The 23,210-nt window shown below is 41.6% G+C and overlaps 1 protein-coding gene across 2 annotated transcripts in view; it reads right to left on the reverse strand.

Annotated features, from left to right (window-relative positions):
* Nucleotides 1-17,903: 17,903 nt before the first annotated feature.
* CELF5 (CUGBP Elav-like family member 5) overlaps nucleotides 17,904-23,210 on the reverse strand; it is a 72,161-nt gene continuing 66,854 nt past the window's right edge. For both annotated transcript variants that reach the window (XM_031948242.1, XM_031948241.1), the window contains 2 exons: nucleotides 19,695-19,839; nucleotides 17,904-18,955 (listed from right to left, as the gene is read on the reverse strand). In XM_031948242.1, the coding sequence (XP_031804102.1) occupies nucleotides 19,712-19,839 (128 nt within the window). In that variant the 3' untranslated portion in view covers nucleotides 17,904-18,955; nucleotides 19,695-19,711. The remainder of the gene's footprint in view (nucleotides 18,956-19,694; nucleotides 19,840-23,210) is intronic.

Below are 23,210 nucleotides of genomic sequence, written 5' to 3' on the forward strand. Positions count from 1 at the left end.
TATTACTAGATCTTTGTCTCTTCTTTAGGGACTTCTGAGGTTATCAGTACCCAAGCAGCTGCTTCTGTGATTGTTGTTGTTGAGTGATTTCAGTTGCATCTAACTAACATTTGGGGGTTTTCTTGACAAGGATCCTAGAGTGATCAGCAATTTCCTCCTCTAGCCCATTTTACAGATGAGGAAACGGAGGCAAACATGGCTAAGTGATTTGCCCCAAGTCACACAATTAGTAAATGTCTGAAGTTGGATTTGAACTCATGAAGATAAGTCTTCTTGATTCCAAGCCACCTAGCTGTGCTCTTCTGCTCCAGTTGGAGAACCAGAATAGTAACGGAGAAGGGGAGATGATGGGAGCAGGAGAGGGCACGCCAAATGTCAATCCAGTGCATGCTTATTGAAAGGGGTCCCTTTACGAAATATTTTAGGTTTCCAAAATTTAAATGGAGGATCCTGCCAAGAGACCCCATATTCTTTAAGGAGCCGCACATGTAGCCACCCTATTAATGGATTTTCTCAGATTTTGTTTGTTTCTGGCTCTTTGGCACTACTCAGTGGTCTTATTGGGAACTGCCTCTAAACATTTTGCAATGAATCACAAGGGGAAAAAATTGTATTAGAATCATTGATTTTAGGGCTAGAAAGGACCTTAGAAATTATCTAGTACAATCATAAAATATTAGAGGTGAGAAGGGATCTTAACACAGGAAATGTCAGAGCTATTATATATATACATACATACAATCATATGTTCATATACACATACACATGTATGTGTATACATATATCTGATTTAATCCAACTCCTTTATTTTTCAGTAAAGGAAACAGTTTCAGAGTAGAAAAATGATTTGTTTATATATACAAAACAAAAATTTTTTTGTGTGTATATATATGTATATATATCTTTGTCTTGAAGGAGAAATTTTTTTTTATTACTTCTTCTGCAAGATTTTTATTATTTTCGTTTTTCCTTTCCATTACTGAATTCAATTTCCTTTTTGGCGATTTCCTCAGTTATACTGTTGTCATTGTCACTGTATGTATCTTTTTTTATTATTTTTATAGCTTTTTATTTACAAGTTATGTACATGGGTAATTTTACAGCATTGACAATTGCCAAACCTTTTGTTCCAATTTTTCCCCTCCTTCCCCCCCACCCCTTCCCCTAGATGGCAGGTAGACCAATACATGTTAAATATGTTAAAGTATAAATTTAATACAAAATAAGTATAATTGTATGTCTCTTCTTGGTACTGTTTACTTTGTATCAGTTCTTAGAAATCACATCTCTTTTCCTCTTTCCCTTTCTCCCTTCTTTCTTCCCTCTTTCTCTCTCTCCTTCCTTCCCTCCTTCTCTCTCTCCGTCCTTCCTTCCTTCCTGGTTTTTTTTTATTACAACATTTCATTCTATTCATATAGCATGGTTTTTGTCTGTTCCCCACTTAGCAGGCAGCCAGACTATTCCCAGTTCTATGGTATCACAAAAATTACCACCATGAATATTTTGGTATATATTGATTGGACTTTTGTTTCTGACTTCCTTAGGGTTATGTGCCCTATAATGGGACTGCTTGGTCAAAGGGTATGGACAGTTTAGTCCCTTTTTCTTGCATAATTCCAAATTGAAACTCCAATAATTGAACCACTGACCCAGCTATACCAAGAGTGCATTAGCATTTATTAAGCACCTACTACATGCCAGGTGCTATGCTAAGTGCTTTATGAGTATAATAATAATAATAAATGCTAACATTGATAGAATGCCTACTATGTGCCACTAGAGAATGCAGGCAGATCCTGGAGAAGATCAGCATCAGCCAAGCATACCCAATATAACCGTAAAACTGCCATTATCTGCCAGGTGGAGCTTGGCTTCCACTTCTGTTTCGGGGGCTTTCCTAAGAGTGGAACGATCTGGAGGCACAGCAGTATGTTAGTAAATATTTAACAACCAACTCTTGGTGGTGGTGGATGATGGGGAGAAACTACTCATGAGACACTTTTGATTTTGATTGATATTAATATTTCTTTCATCACTTTCTTAAATCTAGCTAATCAAAAAGACAATAAATCAAACCCTGATGGTTAGCATTTGATGGTTTCTGTGGTGTAAATGTTTGCTTTGAAAATTTAACAATCAGCTCTCCCAAGCCAGTTTGAGCCGGCCCCAGCAGCTTTGGGAAAGTTCTCCGTGGCATGAGGACTTTGTTGGGGGAGTGCCTGGGAGCAGGGATACTGAATCCTGGAGGAGGAGGAGGCAGACTTCCAGGCCTGAGCTGGCTATCTCCCCCTGCAGGCAATGCTGACTTCTCCATGATTCCCCATGGGCCCTGGGAGACCTTATAATTTGGTGACTGGGTGAGAGAGGTCTCGGTCAGTTCTGGTGCTTCTTTACCTCCTGGGTGTCCGTCCTGCTCATTTCTGGGGCTGCCATGAGATCCACAGCCCTTTCTCTTGGAGGTGGGGCATTCTGGCGAGCTGGACTTTTGGAAAGTTTTTTAAAAGGCTGGACTGGATGAGATTTGGATTTCTTTCTAGATTTATGTCTCCTCCAGTGGCACGGAGAGCATACACCTTTCTAGACTCTTGTTGCTCAGCATTTTTTACCAGGATCCATAATTGTTGGTTTGAGGGGTCATATTCTTGTTATCACCTTAGTCAGCCATAAGCATTTATTAAGCACCTGCTGTGTGCCAGGTGCTGGGAATAGGAAAAAAGGCATAAACAAACCTTGCCCTTGAGGAGCACCTGGTCTGCCGGGCAAACCAATATGTATGACAATAATATTGTTATTATTATACATATATAACAACAATAATAATGAACATTTATGTAAAGTGTGCTATGTGCCAGGCCTCATTTGGGGCTCATGACAGCCCCATGAAAATTCATCTCCATTTTACAAATAAGGAAACTGAGGCAAATAGCAGTGAAATGACTTGCTTAGGTTCACACAGTTACTAAGTGTCTAAGGCTGGATTTGAATTCAGGTCTTCTGCTATCCCACTGGGCCACCTCCCTGAAGGAGAGGTCATTGAGTCCTCACTTTCCAGAGAAAGACACTGAGGTTTAGAGGGATCACACGGAGCTTGGGACTCCAAGCTCAGCTCTCTCTCCAGCAGGCTCCACACTGGCTCTGTCCCTGACTGTGTGACCCTGGGTGATCTCCCCCCCGCCCCTCATCTATAAAATGGGATAATATCCCTGCCTGGAGACTCTCCCTGGGCCCTGAGTCTCCCCTGAGCGGCTGGAGGCCGCAAAGTGCTTTGTGATCCCCGGCACATCATCAGTGGGAGCTCTGGTGGTCACTGAGCTCCTGATACGCATCCAGGACCAGGCGCAGTCGGGCTCCAAAGCCAGACCCCAGTCCAGGCCTATGTGGGACCTGAACACCTCACGCTTCAGATGGAGCCTGGGTCTCCTCTCCAGGGACACGACTTCCCCAGGTCTGAGGGAAGGGAAGGCCCATGTTCCCCATCCTCTCTCCCCCAAGCCTGGGGCGGAGGGAGCCAGAGTCCCCGGGACAGTCGCTGGATGGGAACCAGCTCAGCAGAAACGAGCCAGAGGGGATGCTCTGGCCCGGCCTCTGGGTCAGGGGGTTCAGGAGGGCCATGGAAGGGGTCAGGGGCCTGGCAGGGCCTGGGGAGAGATGGCTGGAGGGCCCGCTCTCTCTGCCCTTCCTGCTCAGGCTGAGGGAGGGTTGACACTGAACCAGTCTGCCGCAGCTTCGGTTACTTCCAGGCTGTCTCCCCATCAGTGTGCAAGCTCCCTGAGGGCAGGGCCTAGGCTTTTGCCCTTCCTTGTACCTCCATAGTAGTCCTTAACAAATGCCTGTTAACAGATAGGGGAAAGAGCTGGGCAGGGTTCAGAGAATCACAGGATGCAGGCTATCAGAACTGAGTGGGCCTTGGGAACCCGGAAAATAAAATAAATATCAGGGCTGGAAAGGATTTAGAATGTAGACCACAGGTCAAAACTAGGACCTTGAGATGAGATAGGACCTCATATGTAGAAATATGAGAACATCCAAGCTGAAGGACCCCTGAAAAGAGACCCCCAAAACAATTTGGGGTAACTGGAAGGTGCAGTGGTAGAACACTGGTCCAGGAGTGAGAAGGGTCTGCATTCAAATCCAGCCTAACACTTACCAACTGTGTGACCCTGGATAGGTCACTTAACCCTGATTGCCTCCAAAAGAAGAAGAAAAACTTATATTTCAGGTTTGCAAAGTAGGGAAGCATTTTTTGTTCCTATTTTACAGAGGCAAAAATTGAGACTCAGTTCAAATTTGAACTCATTCTCTGGGTTTCACATCCGTAGCCTTCCTACTACACAACACTGGGAACTTCTCAGATTCTAGCCACATTTATTGGTCTGATTCTTCTACTCCTAACACCCAGCTCTGTCAGTGAACCGAGAACCTAGAATAATGAGCATCCTCCCCAAAGATGTGGAAATTTACAGAGCACTTCCTTCTCTGAGCCCTGGGTGGAACCCAAGAGTCATATATAACTTCATAGAAAAAACCCAAGGTCCAGACAAAGGAAGTGCTACCCAGGGAGGGGCAGGGTCCAGTGGCAAGCCACACAGGCTACCCTCTCTGGCTGCCCCTGAATTTTGTACGAAGCACCTGAAATGCCACTTTGTCCTCCAAAGGACTTGTCATGAGATGAATTTCACGATAGCCTGAGCTTCTCCTGGATTCCGTCCTGTGGGGTTTAGTTACTAAAAAGATCTGTTCTAACAATCTTTCTTTCTTACTTTAAAAAATATATAGCTTTTCATTTTCCAATTACATGCAAAGATAGTTTTCATCATTCATCATTGAAAAAGTTTGTGTTCCCCAAAGAGAGGACTGTGGGAACTGAGTGTGGACCACAACATAAAAGCATTTTCACTCCTTTTGTTATTGTTTGCTTGCATTTTGTTTTCTTTCTCATTTTTTCTGATTTTTCTTGTGCAGCAAGATAACTGGATAAATATGTAGACATATATTGGATTTAACAAGTTCAACATATATTGGATTACTTGCCATCTAGGGGAGGGAGTGGGGGGAAGGAGAGGAAAATTTGGAACACAAGGCTATGCAAGGGTCAATGTTGAAAAATTACCCATGCATATGTTTTATTCAGCTTATATTTATTTGTTTGTTTGTTTTAATTTAAGCTTTTTATTTACAAAACATATGCATGGGTAATTTTTCAACATTGACCCTTCATGCATATGTTTTGAAAATAAAAAGCTTTAATAAAAAAATAAGATAACTGTAAATAATAAAGAAAAACTGTGCTCCAAATTTTTCTCCTTCCTTTCCCCTTAGCCCCAGCAACTAATCCAATATATATTAAACACATGCAATGCTTCTATACATATTTCCACATTTATCATGCTGCAAAAAAAAAATGGATCAAAAAGGAAAAAATGAGAGCAAAAAACAACAACAAGAGGTGAAAATACTATGTTGAAATCTACATTCAGTCTTTCTGGATGCAAATGGCTCTCTTCATCTCAAGTCTATTGGAACTGGCCAAAATAATTCATTGCTGAAAAGAGCCACATCCATCAGTTGATCATTGTATAATCTTGTTGCTGTTGTCAGTGATCTCTTGGTTCTACTCACTTCATTTAGCATCACTTCATGCAAGTCTGTCCAGGCTTTTTTGAAATCTTTCTACTGATCCTAATAGTCTTTTCCCCCCTCCCCCTGAGCAGTTAGGATTCAGTGACTTGCCCAGGGTCACACAGCCAGGAAGTGTTAAGTGTCTGAGGCCAGATTTGAACACCTGACTTCAAGGCTGGTGCTCTATCCACTGCACCACCTAGCTGCAATAGTCTTTCTTAGGACAAGGTTCCACAGCCTCCAAGATGGTGCAAAAGTTAGATTCTAGTCAATCACACTTTCCTTCTTCTGTCCTATCCTCACCCCATCCTCCAGGTGGGTCTGCCTTCTTGGTGTTGGGCTGAAATTCAGATTGATTGGTGTGAATATTCTTTTCCAAGAGCTATTCAGATTTAGGAGGCTCTTTTTCTTCTTAATTGTTAAACTATTCTCTACTTTCCAGCAGAATATGTGATCAGATCCCTATGTGCCTTTTGTTTCCTTCTCTGCAGATTTTGGCTCCATCCTTCTTTCCTGGGCTGGACTGCCCAAGCTCAAGCTTGTAACAAGTGTTCAACTACAGTAGTGAACTTTAATACCCTTTTCCTATTGTGCCTGCAGATGTGAGGCTGATCATGGTAATCCCATGGTCCCCGTATAAGAGGAACTAAGACGTTATAGAAGATTTCTTCTAGCTTTTGACCACATCTGGGGGACTCAAGTTTTATGATTAGGAGTATCCTCCTCCCTCCCAGGGCCTGGCCAACACTTCCTAAGTTTTATGGCACATCTTCCATCTCCAAACAAGCCCCCATTAGTGTATCTTTAGCCAAGGACTCTCTGACTTTCATCTGACCATACCTTTAGTTTACATGTAAAACACTTTTCATTCATACCAGCTTGATTCAGAGCTGCGTTCTTCCCTCTGACTTTGGAAATAAGGAGCAATAGTAGCCTCCCTTTGGGGAGGAAAGCTATCGTGCCCTTCAATGTTATTCATCCTCTCCCTTCCCACTCCTTTTTTTTTTTTTTTTTTTTTTGATGTTGTTGCAAGGCAGAGTCGAGTGACTTGTCCAGGATCACATAATTAGTAAATGTAGAGTGTCTGAGACTGTATTTGAATTCAGATTCTTCTGATTCCATGGTACCATTCATATTCTTCTGAGAAACCCTTTATCTTATTGTTCACACTATGGCTAAGGAGACTTTCTCCTTATTGGTGAGACACTTTGGCACTATGCACATAGTACTAGCCTGTACACTTGGACACCTGAGCTCTTCTGGCCTTGACTGTTCCTGGATGGTAAGTAATCCAGTATAAGTTAAACATGTGCAATTCTTCTATACATATTTTCACAATTATCCTGCTGCACAAGAAAAATTAGATCAAAAAGAGAAAAAATGAGAAAGAAAAAAACCAAGCAAGCAACAACAAAAAAGTGAGAATGTCGTGTTGTGATCCATACTCAGTTCCCACAGTCCTCTCTCTGGGTGCAGATGGCTCTCTCCATCACAAGTCCATTGGAATTGTCGGCCATCCTCTTTTCTAAGGGTCTTTGGGTCCTACTACCTCCCCCAGTTGGTATTTCTGTTCCATTTGCTCAGCTCGTTATTCTGTGACTTTAAGGAATCATTTCAAGAAGGTGCAATGCTGGTCCCTTTCTCCTTCTGGCTCTGTTTGTTCCTGATTCTGTATTTTTCCCTATCCTGATAGTTATCTGTTCCTGTAAACGCATCTGCTACTGAGTTTTTGTGTTTGTATTTTACATCCCCCCTTTTACAGCTCCCCCCACAAAGAAAAACTATTAACAGACAATTTTATCGATCTATATTATTATTTGTAAGTGACTGAGCTGAATGTTTCTCAACATGAAGTCTTGCTATTTTGAGTTCTGTGCCATAAGCATAGGTAGGAAATAGAATTGCGATTTTATTGGTATAGGGGACTCCTGTTAAAACTTAGAGCATCGGCTAGTATCCACAGTGACTGAGTAACTGGCCCACTCACTCAGCAAGCATTTATTAATTGCCAACTGTCTGCCTGGCAATGTGCTAAGCACTGAGGATACAAAAAAAGGGTAAAAGTAAATTCTGCTCTCAATGGATTGATCATATAATAGGTGGTGGGGAGGGGGATGAGAAACATGCAAACAAACATGTACAAATAGGACATACACAGCATAATTTAGAGGCAGTTAGGTACCCCATAATGCACACAGAGCACTGGGCCTGGAGTCAGGAAGCCCTGAGTTCAAATCCGACCTCTTACACTTCCTATCTGTGTGACTCTGGGCAAGCCACCTCATTGCTGCTGCTTCAGTTTCCTCATCTGTAAAATGAGGATGATAATAATAGCATCAACCTCCCAGAGTGGTTGTGAAGATAAAATGAGATGATATTTGTAAAACATTTTGCAAACCTATATAAGTATAACTCACTTATTGTTGACTCAAAATCTACAGAAGGAAGGTATTAAGGGGGAATCAGAAAAGGCTTTTTTTTTTTTTTTTTTGTAAAAGGAGGGATTTTATCTGCAACTTGAAGGGAGTAGGGGAAGTCTTAGAGATGGGGGGAGAAGACATTCTAGGCATGGAGCACCAAGGAAAATGGCTGGGAGCATGTGGAAAAATGGGGTATTTTGTTTGAGAAACAGGAAGGAAGTCAGTGTCATTGGATTGCAGGGGATAGAGATGGGGGGGCAAGAGAGGTAAGATATTAAAAAAATAAAAGGTAGGAGGAGGGCCAGGTTAGAGAGGGCTTTGACTGCTAAACTAAGGGTTTTACATTTAATTTTGAAGGTGATAAGAAGCCAGTGAAGTTTATTGAGTGAATATATGTGTATGTGTGCATGTGCACATGTGGATGCATGCAAATCCCTTTGACTCAGCAGTGGTATATACCACTACCAGGTCTATATCTCAAGAAGAACAAAAAAGGAAAAGAACTCATATGTACAGAAATATCTTTATCAGTTTTTTTTGTTGTGGCAAAGAATTAGAAACTGAGGGGATGCCCATCAATTGGGGAATAGCTGAATAAGTTATGGTATATGATTATGGTACAATATTATTGTGTCATAAGAAATGATGAGTAGAATAGTTTCAGAAAAACACAAGATTTATATAAACTGTGCAAAGTTAAGTGAGAAGAACTAGGAGAATATTGTTTACAGTTGACAGCAACTTTGTATGAAAGACGTAGCCACTCTGATCAATAGAAAGATCCAAGACAATTCCAAAAGACTCATCCTAAAAAAATGTTGTGAAATGAAGGTGGCCTAGTTACTGTATTACACTTAAAACTATATTATAAAGCAGCAGTCATCAAAACCATTTGATACTGGCTAAAATAGAGTAGTTGATCAGTGGAATAGGTTCACAGGACAAAATAGTCAATGACCATAGTAATCTAGTGTTTGACAAACCCAAAGACCCCAGTTTTTGGGATAAGAACTCACTATCTGACAAAAACTGCTAGGAAAATCGAAAACCAGTATGCAAGAAATTAGGGATCTACCCACACCTAATACCATATACCAAGATAAAGTCGAAATGGGTTCATGATCTAGACATAAAGAGTGATCTTATAAGCAAATTTGAAGAACAAAAGATAGTTTACCTCTCAGATCTGTGGAGAAGGAAGGAATTTGTGGCTAAAAAAGAACTGAAGTATGTTATTGAATAAAAAATGGGTAATTTTGATTATATTAAGTTTAAAAGTTTTTGTACAGACAAAACCAATGCAGACAAGATTAGAAGGGAAGCAATATATTGGGAAAAAATTTTAGATTCAAGGGTTCTGATGAAGACCTCATTTCTAAAATATGTAAAGAATTGATTTATTTATAAGAATTTATAAGCATTCAAGCCATTCTCCAATTGATAAATGGTCAAAGGATATGAACAGCAATTTTCAGATGAAAAAATTTCTAGTTATATGAAAAGGTGCTCTAAATCCCTATTGATCAGAATAATGCAAATTAAGACAACTCTGAGATACCACTACACACCTCTCAGATTGGCTAAGATGACAGGAAAAGATAATGACAAATATTGGAAGGGATGTGGGAAAACTGGGACACTGATACATTGTTGGTGGAACCGTGAATGGATCCAACCATTCTGGAGAGTGATTTGGAACTCTGACCAAAGGGTTACCAAACTGTGCATATCCTTTGATCCAGCAATGTGTTTACTGGACTTGTATCCTAAAGAGATCATAAAAAAGGGAAAAGGACCCACATGTGTAAAAATGTTTGTGGCAGCCTTTTTTGTAGTGGGAAGAAACTGGAAATAGAGTGGATGCCCATCAGTTGGAGAGTGACTGAATAAGTGATGCAATATTATTGTTCTGTAACAAACGATCAGCAGGATGATTTCAGAGAGACCTGGAGAGACTTACATGAATTGATGCTAAGTGAAATGAGCAGAACCAAGAGAACACGGACATAGCAACAGCAATATTATATAATGATTAACTCTGATGCACATGGCTCTTTTTAACAATGAGACGATTCAGGCCAGTTCCAATAATCTTGTGTTGAAGAGAGTCATCTGCACCCAGAGAGAGGACTATAGGAACTGAGTGTGGATCACAACATAGCATTTTCACTTTTTTGTTGTTTGTCTGCATTTTGGTTTCTTTCTCATTTTTTTTCCTTTTTGATCTGATTTTTCTTGTGCAGCATGGTATTTGTAGAAAAATATGTAGAAGAATTGTACATGTTTAACATGTATTAGGTTATTTATCTTCTGGAAAGGAAATTGGGGAATGGGGGGGAAAATTTGGAACAAAAGATTTTGCAAGGGTGAATGTTGAAAATTATCCATGTATATGTTTTGAAAATAAAGAGCTTTAGTTTAAAAAAACTTGGGAGAAAAATAAGAAGAAAAATTGCTATCTGCTTTCTCACGGGCTAAAGAACTGATGAATTCTGAGAGTAAATTGAGGTATAATTTTTCTCACTTTCTTTATTTGGAAATATGACTAATATGGAAAAATGTTTTGCATGATTTCATATGTTTAACTGATACGTTGTTTGTCTTCCCAATGGATGGGGGAGGAGGTGGGAGGAAAAGAGAGAATTTGGAATTCAAAATTTAAAAAAGAAAAGAATATTTTTAAAAAATAATTAAAATGTTAAAAAAGAGAGAGAGAAAGAATGGGCTATACACAAGAGAGTTACAATAGTTAAATCTATAGAACTGAACAACACATTTGATATGGGGGAAGGGTGAAAAGGAGTTAAAAGTCAAGGATATCACCTAGACGGTGAGTCTGAGTGATTGGGAGAATGATGATAACCTTAACAGTAACAGGGAAGTTGGGAAAAGGTGAGAGTTTAAGAAGAAAGGTAATGAATTCAGTTTTGGACATGTTGAGTTTATGATGGCTATTGGAAATTTAGCATGAGCTGTCTAAAAGGTGTTTGAATATGTGAGAGTGGAGGTCAGCAGAGAAATCGGGACAAGATAAGTAAATTTGAGAATCCTCAGCTTAGAAATGGACATTAAATCTATGACAGCTGCTGAGATCCTCAAATGAATGAAGTAGGCTAGAAAAAGAAGAGAAGAGATTGAATTGTATTGCCTCTCTAGACTAGCCCCCACCATCTATGTCTTTGGTTAAAGCCGAGGAGACAGCGAGGATAGGGGAAGAGAGATCTCATCTTGAGTTAGGTCAGCACATTCACTGCTCTAATCTGGAAAGGAAGCAGAGAATAATGCCTTAATACCTCTTCAGAGATTGACTATTCAACATCATCCCCATTGCTGTATGTTTGGGGAAGTAGAAACCTTTGAGGATTTCCGAATGTGATGATCCTGTGAACTTGAACAACCATCTACTTATCTGTCTCTGTCATAACTTTTCATAGCTTTTCATCTAGTGGTTAAATAGATCTAAGAATCTGAGGCTAGGAGCCAGAGATGTGGAAGGGAAAGCATTACAGGCATGGGGGGAGGGGGGACAGTCAGAAACAATGGCTGGAGTTGGGAGATGAAAATCACTTTATCCCCACAGCCTGGGATGTGATATTATTATATCCATTTTACATCTGGGGAAACTGAGGTAAGAAGAGATTAAATGACTTGCTCAGGGTCACATAGCTTATAAATGTTGGAGGCTGGATTTATTTTTAGGTCTTTCTCACTCCTGATTCAGAGTTCTGTGCTTCACAAGAAAAAGGAAATGCTTTATTAAATTAGAGGAGGAATTGTATAGTTGAGAGGTTACAAAGGTAAAAATCACTGGGACTGGTAGCTCTTATTATTTTTATTGTTAACAATAAGATCCCTTCTGGCTGTAACAAGCTATATTTCATGAACTCTTTCCTATTTTTGTTCTTTATAACTCACATATTTTAAGAAGGCCTGAGTATTCAGGCCTTTCCCTACATTCTTGAAGTATTTGGAAACTTCTGTGTTTTTCACATATCAGTAAGTCATCTGCCCATTGGTTACAGTCAAATCAAGCAACATGGAAAGAGCAGATTATCTGGTATGTCTTTCTTTACCCAATAGCTCCAACTAACCTGGTCTGTGCACCAGAACAAAGGATAAAGAGAGCTGATGGGGAGCATTAGGAATCCCAGGAATCCAGGAATCAAATGAGATGATGATTATAAGTGCTTAGCACAGTGCCTGGTACATTGTGGACGTCATATAAATGCTTATTCTATTCCCCTTCCATTCTTTTACCTCAAGGTAGATGGGTGGGGGCACATTCTGATTTTCATGTAGTTGACTATATCTGAGACTTTGACTATTCTGAATGGGAGCCCAAGTTGGATTTTGGGTCTGGCTGGCAGGTTAACATGTAATAACAACAATAAATGGGAGAGGGTGAGATAGGGAAAGAGAGACAGAGACATAGAGAGACACAGAGATTGATAGACAGAGAGAGACAGGGCCAGAGACACAAAGACAGTAAGATAGACAGAAAGAGAGAAACAGAAATAGAGAGGGGGGAGGGGGAGAGAGAGAGAGAGAGAGAAGATTAAGGAAGCTGAAATAAATTTCAGTCATATCTTATGTATAATTTTTTTGCCGAGAACATGAGAATGTACTTGCAGTTATCTGATGGAATGCCAGGGAAGCACAAGAAGGATCAGCTGCCCTTCTGGTACCTTATCGAATATCCTTTATGACAAACCTGTGTTTACCACTGGAAACTGGGCAGTTCCTTGAGTAAACATAGTCCTCCTAAAGAAATGAACAAATCTTCTCCTTGGTGGGCCTTTTGTGATGGAGCATCCTGGACCTGAGAGGCTGCCAAATCTCAAGAGTCATGTATCAAATGAGAATACTTAGCGTAGTGCCTTCTTTCTTCTCAGCCTATAAAAACCCTTTCGTGGAAAGGGACTTTGAGGATTTGGGCTAGGAACTTGCCTAGCTATGGCTCCCACTTGAGATTCTGAATAGCTGTGACCATGAGTCCTCTCAATAAAGGAATCCAGATGTTGGTGCTTCTTTGGAGTGGTGATGATGTATTGTTGGCATCCTTACAAAGTGTTAACTCATTAGAGTTGATAGAGACAATAATTATCTAATTTAGCATGGTTCAGTATGATTGATCTGATCCTATGAGATGTTATGGGCCAGAACTTGAAACAAGGTACTAAGTGGAATTGAGGAGACAATGTTTAAATCTAGTTTAGAATTGATTTAATCATACAACAAATAATGGTTTCCCAGTGATATAATGATTGGTGTATACTCAGTGAACAGCATATAAGCAAGAAGCTCTCAGGGTTAAAGAGCACTCTGGGAGATACAAAAGCCCACAACCCCACTCTCGGAGGTGAAGTCAAATTCATTCCATCTTCCACATTTGTGTTGGCTGGAAGCTGAAGAAAGCAGAAGCAAAGGACAAGCTGCAAGAGCTCTTGGAATCAAGGAAGGAGAAAATAAACATTTGGATTTTATCAGCTGGCTATATTTGAGGTGATTATTACTCTGAACTGAAACTAAGGCTGCCTCCAGAAAACCTCCCCAAGAAACCTGCTCCCAGAGAACCATTATATTTTAAAGAGAACAGCACAATGTATGATGTATGTTGTTTATTTGTTTTAGTGGTCACTGTGTTTGTTAATTGTGTATTACTTTTATGGTATGAGTTTCCTCTTCTCTTATGTCTTATTTAAATCAAGGTTCTGAGCAGTAATAAACTTGTACCTACCCTCTTTAAAACTATGCCTATTGAATGTGAATTCTGAATCTAGATTAATTTTACAGAGAAAGAAAGAAAAAGAGAGAGACCGACACAGAGAGAGAGATAGAGAAAGAGAGAGGGAGGGAGGGAAGAAGGAAGAGAGAGAGAGGAGGAGGGTGGGGAGAAAGAGAAACAGAGAGAGACAGAGACAGAGAGAGAGACTGAGGGAGGGAGAGGGGGAGAGAGACAGAGAGAGAGAGAGACAGAGACAGAGACAGAGACAGAGACAGAGAGAGAGAGAGAGACAGAGACAGAGAAAGAGACAGAGAGAGAGAGAGAGACAGAGATTGAATTCTGTTGCATGGAGGCCTTGTATTGGCAAGGACTGTCTGATTGTCTTCCATTCTCCAGAGATTGAGGGGATCCTTACAAAGCACAGGATTTGGTGTAGGTCCTAGTTCTGAAATTTTCTAGTTGTCGACTAAGTCCTCCTCCCAGGTCCAGGACTCAGTTTCCCCCTCTGTAAAATGGAGGTCATAGCCTCTTCCCACCTCCTTCTCAGAGTTATTATTATGCATAAGTGAGAGAAGCAATGGGAAGTGCTTTACATGCAAGTATAAATCTAGACTCATGGTGTAGGTTCCAGCTGGTTTCTTCTAGACTTACAGATCCAGTTGGACTGTGCCTAAGGGCCAACCAAGACTCTTAGTGGTATCAGGGTCATGGGAGACACCAGCGTCTGTGGTGGAAGTAGCACTTCTGGCTGTGCTCTTGATTCTGTGGGTTGTGCATGGGGAAAGCAACTTTGGGAACTTGGTTAGAGAACTTAACTAGGGAGCTTCCAGGGAAAGAAATCATTTCATCAGAAGCCCAGACAGATTAAGGAAATTGACCAAGGTCATTAACTTGCCACTGGGACACAGGATTTGTTCCCATGAGAACCTGGACATACTTTTCTTCCCCTCCCCTACCCCCTTCCTTTATTTTTAGGATATGACTTTTGCTCTGCCATTAATTCCTCCTCTCCTTTGCCAACAGTTAAGTGGTTTGTAAAATAAGATGGTGTCTAAAGGCCTGTCTAGTTCTGACATTCTGTATTCTAAGGTCCATTTCGGTCTGGGATCTTAGAGTCTGACTAAGCTGCTCTATTGTGAATGTGCTGGTAAGTGTTTAACAGCCAGTTATTTAACAACTATAGTCAGGTGGTACAGTGGATAGCGTTGGGCCTAGAATCAGGAAGATGAGTTCAAATTCAGCCTCAGACACTTACTAGCTGTGTGATCCTGGGAAAGTCACCTAACTCTGTTGGCTCTGTAAAATGAGCTGGAGAAGAAAGAAACCACTAATAGCTTTGACAAGAAAATCCTAAATGGGGTCATGAACAAAGAATGCACGAATGACACACTTTTAAGCTAAGTCTAGATAGTCAACAAAACAATAAATCAAGCCCTGATTGTAATATCTGCCCTTTCAGAAGCACTGATGTTCACAATGAAAACTGAACAATTGGCTCTGGTTGGAGTTAGGTCCAGCACACTGCTCTGTATCCCTGCTTCTCACATGCAGTTGCTCGTGAGAGGACTGAATTCATGACCTTTAAGTTATGAGACTGACATGCTACAGCACTAATTCAACTCGAAAAGGCTACTAAGTGGAGGGAGTGTTGGTGCATGATTTTTTTTGCAACCTCCGAAGCTGAGGAACAACAAAATATGGATTGATCCTCTGCTGCTTGTGCTCATTTTGGCCTAATAATTAACGCCAAGAAGGTCCTCCATCAGTCAGCACCACACCATCCATATGTGGAGCCATCAGTTACAGCAAATGGTGAAGTTTTAGATACATGGGATAAATTCTCTTCCCTTGGCATTGTACTTTCCAGGGAAGTCCACATTGATAATGAGATTGACACACATGTTGCCAGAGCTTCCTCAGTGTATGGGAGGCTCCGAAGGAAAGTGTGGGAGAGAGGGATTAGACAGACTACCAAACTGAAGGTCTACAGAGCCCTTGGGCTGATCGCATTGTTGTATGCCTGGGAAACCATGCCAGGAAATGGAATCTCTTCCACTTGAATTGGGAAGATTCTGAAGATCACCTGGCCAAAGAAGGTACTGGATACTAAGGTCTTCTCTCGAACTAAACAGTCAAGCATTCCAACTCTGCTGCAGGGAACACAACTCCATTGGGCTAGAATGCCCCAAATAATTATCTTATGGAGAACTCATACAGGGCAAGCACTAAGATGGTCAGAAAAAGCCATACAAGGACATCCTCGAGATATCTCGTAAGAACTTGAGAATCAATTGTATGACATGGGACACACTGACACAAGACCGCCACCATAGTGCATTCTCATCAGAGAAGGGGCTGTGCACTACGAGCAAAGAACTGATTTATCCCAAAAGAAAGGTAAGATGCACAAAGTAGAGTCCACCCAAATGTTCACAGGGACTTCGTGCCTAACTTGTGGCAGAGCACTCTGAGCTCATATTGATCTGGTGAGCCACAATCAGACACACTGTGACTGGACTCTAAGATAATGATGTCATTTCAGTTCTCTTTGAGAATGAAGGACAACCATCAATTATCTAACTTCCTCTATAAAGTCACTGAAGAAAGTTCTTGGGTCTCAAGGATAGAATTCTGTCATTTTGACCATGATTCCTGGATTGTCAGAGGCAGTGGAAGGCTATAGGGGTTAGGAGACTTGGGCTCCGTGAGAAAGCCTGGAGATTCAGGCCTGAATTCCACCATTAACTTGCTAACTACATACTCCACTTAATCAGAGACTTGGGTATGTTTGATGGGGGATTCCTTTACTGTCTAGGGATTCCTTCCATATCACTCTGATGGAGTGATTCTGTCATCCCTGAAACTGTAACCTCTGTCTTTGAGCCCTTTTACCTGTAAAACGGGTATAACACCTGCCTCTTAGAGCTGGTTTGTAATTCAAAGGAAATCATGGATGAGAGATCCCATCATCAGTTTGAACTTTCTTCAGGGTGCCCTTAAATCGGAGGTAGGGAAGGGAAGAAACCGAAAAGAGAGGAAAATAAGAATAGATCCTTTAGCAAGTAAAACTTTTATTAAATAAATTTAGGTTCTTTAGACCAGAGAGAGGAGTTTTGGACATTAAGACGATGGTTGTTCTTACCTGTAACATTTGACAGTCACATAGTTCACTCTGGTAGAAGAAACTTGATCTTTGACACAGAATTCAAATCAGATTAACTGAAAATTTCCCAAAGTCTTTTTTTGTTCGTTTGTTTAAAATTAGATAAGTTCAAACTTCATGAAATTACTTGTAGCAGAAATAAGGTACAAATCACGTACGTAATAGATGTCAGGTATAAAAATGGTATTTACAACCAGTAAACATGGACTATAGAAACACGCGACTCCCACTCCAGCAGCCTCACGCGCACGCTCACTCACGCCGGCCACCGGGCCAGTGGCCGCAGAGCCACACCGCCACTCCGCCACACTCTCGAAGGGGGTCTGAGGAGCATGGGGGAGGCGGCCTGAGGAGGGCAGAGCATGATGTGGCACCTTGAGGTCCAAGAGAAGCCGGGCAACGGCCCCCGTCTTCCCCCTCGAAGAGCGACTTCTCCCGCCCTCATTTTGCTCTTTTTCTCCCGCCAATGCGCTACCTACAAACGCTTATGCACTCGGGCACGCACACGCACACAGACGCACGGACACACGCACACCAATAGGAATGTTCTTGGTACATTATCAAACTCTGGAATCTTGAAACGAGTTCAGAAGATGATTGTTTTTTTTTTTTCTTTTTTTTTTTCTTTTAGGGTCTTTTGGTAGAAATGAAAGGGGCTGTTTTCAAGTGGTCCAATTGTTAGGTATCTTAGCCGGATCATCCCCTTGTTTGGGAATGAGACTAACCAAGCTTTGAACTTGGTTCTGTGCTTAAAGTATGGGAATCTATATGGAGAGAAGAGACATATGTGGATAGATACACGTGGGCTGCCTCCCATATTCTTGGGGAAATCTGTTTGGCCCCTTCTTCCTGGCACCAGCTCAGAGAAGGACCAAGTTGGTGACCAAAGAGTTTCCTTTCCTATTAAACATTCTTGGAGAAAACACCGTCCCAAGGGTGTGCTTGGTCAATCAGAGTTTGGACCAGCTGAACACCAACCAGTCTAGTTTCCTTTATTCTTGACCTCCTCAGTAAAACGGGGGATTGGTTTCTGGGCTGGTATATTCAGAGGCAGGAGGCAGCTGCCAGGGGGTTGGGAGGTGGGTGGGATATAGTCCCTTAATTCCCTCCCCCCAGTACCCCCCAGAAGAAAGATAGAACCCAAGGGCTGAACAGGATAAGGCTATGAAGATGAAGATGTCGGGAAAGACAAAGGTGTGAGCAAGGAGGAGGGTTGGGGGTGGGAAGAGTCAAAGGTAATTTTTGTGCCTAAACCCAGGTGCAAGGGAATTCCTATGGGGATGGGATTGAGCCAGAGTCTCAAATCCATGGGCCCACTGGCCCTCCAAGGACTCAAGCTTGCCTAACCAAGCTGGCCTGAAGGCCATCCAAAGATTCTTCAGTGGTTCATCCAGTTGCCACCATGGTAACAAGATCCTGGAGGTATATAGTGTTGGAGCACATTCCATCCTTGCTTCTCCAAAAGCCTGAACCTAATACTAAGCAGAGAGAGACAGAGAGGGTGCCTGATTCTTGCTCCCCTTCCGTTTTTCTCTCTGATAATGTTCAGGGCTCATTAAGTTCCTGTTGAGATGACGTAATCCTTCTCCCACAGGCAGAAGTCTCTGCAAAGTTTGGTCCTGTGATTTACTTAAAAAAAAATATATACTGTATATATATATATGTATATATATGAAAGGGTGAGTTTCAAAGTTCTGAGAGTTGTCATGGTGACCTAGAGACACAACAATGAACTTTCTGGTCCACAATGCTTCACTCTTTCCCTGTGTCCTCTCAGGGTGGAGAATCCTTGGTCCCCAAGGGGCCATGTTCTGGTCCCCAGGATATTGTTGGAGCCCCCCATGGGAAGGATCCCCTTGCCGTCGCCTTCCAAAGCTGCGTTCCTCTCCAATGTTTCACATTTTTTGGGGGGTGGGGTGTTGCAGGGGGATAGGAAGGGGAGGGCTGGTGTCAAAAACAGTTTGTAATTTACTGGAATCTCCTGGATCTATTTGAAGCTGCAAACCGTCCTCTGGATTTGCCCCTCACCTGATGGAGAAGGAAGGTAAATTATGAGGCAATCAGCCTCAGTGGAGTAAGTGTACCTGAGGAGATCTATTAGGGCTCCCAGATCTGGAACAGAATCAAGATGCCTTTTACCCCCCTATTCTTGCTTCATTACCAGCCCGGGCTTCCCTTACTCATGGCTCTCAAAAGTGATACAGGACAACAGAATCAGCCAGAAGCCCACAGTGAAATCTCCCATTAGTGTCTTGGGCCAAAGGCCATAAGGATGAAAATTCCTAATGGAATGAGTGATCTCCAGGCTGCCAAGTATAACAACTCAGTCCTGGACAAGCCAGGCCTCCCAAAAGGCAACTGGCCAGAAACAGATGAATTGCCCTCCACGATGTCAGTCTTTGCTCCTGGTAGCTTCTATTTCCAGGGGAAGGCAGTATTGCTTTAAGCTTGGACAAGGCTGACTCTATCCCAAGTGTTGTTAGCAAGTTTTTTGCAACTTTAAGGTAAGTGCTGAGAATACTGGAGGGAGCTGGGTATAATCATTGGACTGAGCCTGAAGCCTTTCCCTCTACTACTAGCTCCCCTGGCCAGAGATGGGCACCTGAGATTGCTCAAAGTCTATAAGAGTTCCTTCTTCACACACACCCCCTGCTTGCACCCACCATCTTGCCTTTACAATGGTCAGGGCCAGGACTAACCACTGTCTTCAGGGTCTGAGACAAAGAATTGCCCCCATGTTTCCAGAAAGGGAAGGGAGGCTTCTTACCTGTGCTATAGGTTCTGTCAGTAAGGGTGGCTGGCATCCTTGGGCCTCTTCAACTGGACCTTCAATCTCTTCATGCCAATCTGAAAGCCATTCATAGCCTGGATGGCCGTCTGGGCACTGGATGGGTTGTCAAAGCTCACAAAACCTGGAGGCCAGAGCCGAGGGAGAAGGGGTGTTAAGTGGGATGAGGGGACTCAAAGCGGGGAGTTCATCCTTTGGCTGTCTGGCTCTTAGCAATAGCACTTAGTGAGGCCATAACCTTTGCCTTCTTTTATTATCAAGCCTTTAAACAAATTGATTCCAGAAATTGACTTTCCCTGGTATAAAGAAATGACAGACAACTCTTTCTTTGCACTTTTGAGGAAAAAAGTCTTAGAAAGGTAAAAGGGTAAACGAGGTGTCTGACAGCAAGTGGCTACAACCTCCCAAGTGCACTCTGAATCAGATTAAAATGACATTGGGAAATACTTAACAAAATAAATAAAAAATACAAGAAAACATAGACAAAAATCACATTCTAAAACTAAGTCAATACAAGGCCTGCAGACCTCCTTATGTACCACATAGTGATCTCCAGTTCTATTTGAGTTTGAGAGAACTGGTAGAAAGAGACATTGACAGGGAATAGAACATCCATGTTCCCATTCCCACTCTGCTCTTACTGTAAGCTTAGGCAAAGCCATTACCTTCTGTGGGCCTTGATTTTCTTATGAAGAGAATACTTTGTATTGCCCACCTTATCTGGCAACTGAAGGATCAAAGCAATTTGTAAACTATAAAATGCTATCAACATATGAGCTTTTGCCATTGGGTATCTTGTCTAAGGTAAGTGACTGGTTAAGCTAAGGTTAGGTTTAACCCTAGGCCTAACAGGGATTTAACTTGAATGTTAGTCTTCCGGCTTTGAGCCCTGTGTGATGCCCCACTATCCCTCAAGGAATTGCTAAGTGTAGTCTCTCTTGTCTCTCCAATGAGCCTTAAATGGGTCTATAATGAGACCCCCCCAAAAAACTATTATGTTTGACACATACCAATCAATTCCTCTCCTATCCTCCAATGATCACTGATTTCCTGCCCCAGCTCCTCTGTTACTTTTTTTTCCAAAGAAAAAAGGATTTCATTCAATTTTTCACAATTACATGTATTTTTCTTAACAATCATTCCAAAAAAATTGAGTTCCAAATTCTCCCCTGCTCTCCTGCCCCTCCCCCACCATTCAGGATCAATTTGATTTTGATTATCCATTGAGTTAAGTAGTTCCATCTGAAGCACAAGCTTTCTGCCCCTGCCACATAATATTTAGAAAAAAGTCATCAAGCTGAGTAAGTAGAAATAACTTAAGGGGCAGCTAAGTGGCACAGTGGATAGAGCACTAGTCCTGAAATCAGTAGGACCTGAGTTCAAATCTGGCTTCAGACTATTAACACTTCCTAGCTGTGTGACCCTGGGCAAGTCACTTAATCCCAATTGCCTCAGCAAAAAAAAAAAAAGAAAGAAAGAAAAAAAGAAAGAAAGAAAAATTAAAAAAAAAGAAATAACTTTGGGGTTCTTCATGCCTATTCTGTGCCATTAGTAGGGTCTGTTAATTAAGCCTTTAAAAAAAATCTGCTGTGGAGGGAGTTTCCTGTCATTGAGGATGCCCAAGAAAGGGTCATTTGTAGAAAAGAATCATGCACTAAGTGAGATGGCGGACCAGCTAACCCCTGAAATCTCAATTTTCATTCAGCCAAAGACCAAAAACTCCTTTCATCTGATGTCCCCTCTTTTGCAGTTCTAAATCCATTCATGGTCCTCACCTTAGCTTCCAGTCTATCACCCTTTCCTCCTTGTTCTCTCAACCTGTGCTCTGCCTTTAGTCACCTCCCTTCTCAACTGACCAGTTTACCTGTAGCCCAACCCATAATACCTTTCTCCCCTCATTCAAATGCTGTACCCAGATCACCAAATCCAACCTTAGATTATGTTCTGCCTTCGTCTTATTAGTTCCTATTGATGTACTGCTGGAAAAAGGATGCTTTCATTTTCCAAAACTGAATCCACAGCAAAATTGTATCCTATAATTTTGACTGGGTCCTTGCTGCTGCACTGAAATCCTTTTATTCCTCCCTGACTGATTATACCCTTCACAATGACTATTCCAAACCCTTTCAATTCTCAGGCTGTCTCTCTCTCTCTCTCTTTGCCACCCCTTCTGTCCTCTCTAGCAGAGGCCCTTGCTTCCTCTTTTATTGAGAAAATAAAGGTTGGTCCCAATGGACTCTGTTCCTCTATGCCATATCTCTGCATCATTCCTCATTCTCTCCTCGGCTCCAGCTCTCACAAAGAGATGATGCTTCTCACTAAGGCCGACCTTTCTTATATGCTGGATCATTTCCTCTGAGTTTGCTAACTCAGATGTTTCCTATCTCTCATCTTCAGGCTCTCCTTTTCCTGCCACCTAAACAAATGTTCAAGTTTCCCCATCCTTTAAAAATACCTATTTTCACTCTGGCACGTTCTCAAGCTTCTATTTTATATCGCTTTTCCCTTTAAGCAGCTTGGTGGTACAGTGGAGAGACTACTGGATTTGGAAGCAGGAAGTCCTGTGCTCAGACACAACTAGCTGTATGACTCTGATCAAGTCATTTAATCTTAAAGTGCCTCAGTTTCTTCATCTGCAAAATGGGGATGATATCAACACTTATCTCCTAGGATTATTTTGAGGATTAAATAAAATATCTGTAAAGTGTTTTATAAGCCTCAAGGTGCTAGATTAATGCCTTTCACCATTAAACTCCTAGAAAGACTACACTTGATTCTTCCTCATCTCTCCCTCTTACTCCTTATGTTCAACTTTACAACCCTTTCCACTCACTGGAAACAATCTCCAATGTATCACTGATCTCTTAACTGTTAAATCTGATAGCCCTTTCTCAGTCATCATCTTAAAAGCTTTTGGTTGTTACTAATCCTGTTCCCCTGGAAATGCACCTCCTCTGGCTTCCTTTATACCTCTCTGGTCACTCTTTAGTCCCCTTTGCTCAATTCAACTAAATAAAAATCTCCTAAACCCTTGCCATGTGTCCCAAGGTAGCAGGGCTACAGACAATCTGTAGGAAACAATCTGTCCTCAAGGAGCTTACAATTTATATAAATATATCAATTTATATATTTATTATATATATATATTTACACACAGACAAATATACTTTGTGTATCACTTTGTGATAGCAACTTCAAAGGGGGAAGGGGACAAATGACCAGAGGAATCAGGAAAGGCCCTTGTAGAAGGTGGTGATGTTCCCAAAGTTTGCTTTGAAGAAAGGAATTATATGAGGTGGAAGGAGGAACAAATACATTCCAGGCATGGGGGTCTACTTATACATTAGAATTGAGATAGAAGATAGAAAAATGTCTTGTACAGGACATAGCAGACCAAAAATGATTGAGTGGAGCTTACAAGGAGAATATAGGAAATTATATTGGACAAATGGTCACCATATTGTGGAGAGTTTTCTGTGCCAAGCAGAGGAGTTT

Source organism: Sarcophilus harrisii, chromosome 1 (assembly GCF_902635505.1).
Source record: "Sarcophilus harrisii chromosome 1, mSarHar1.11, whole genome shotgun sequence".
Lineage (NCBI taxonomy): Eukaryota > Metazoa > Chordata > Mammalia > Dasyuromorphia > Dasyuridae > Sarcophilus > Sarcophilus harrisii.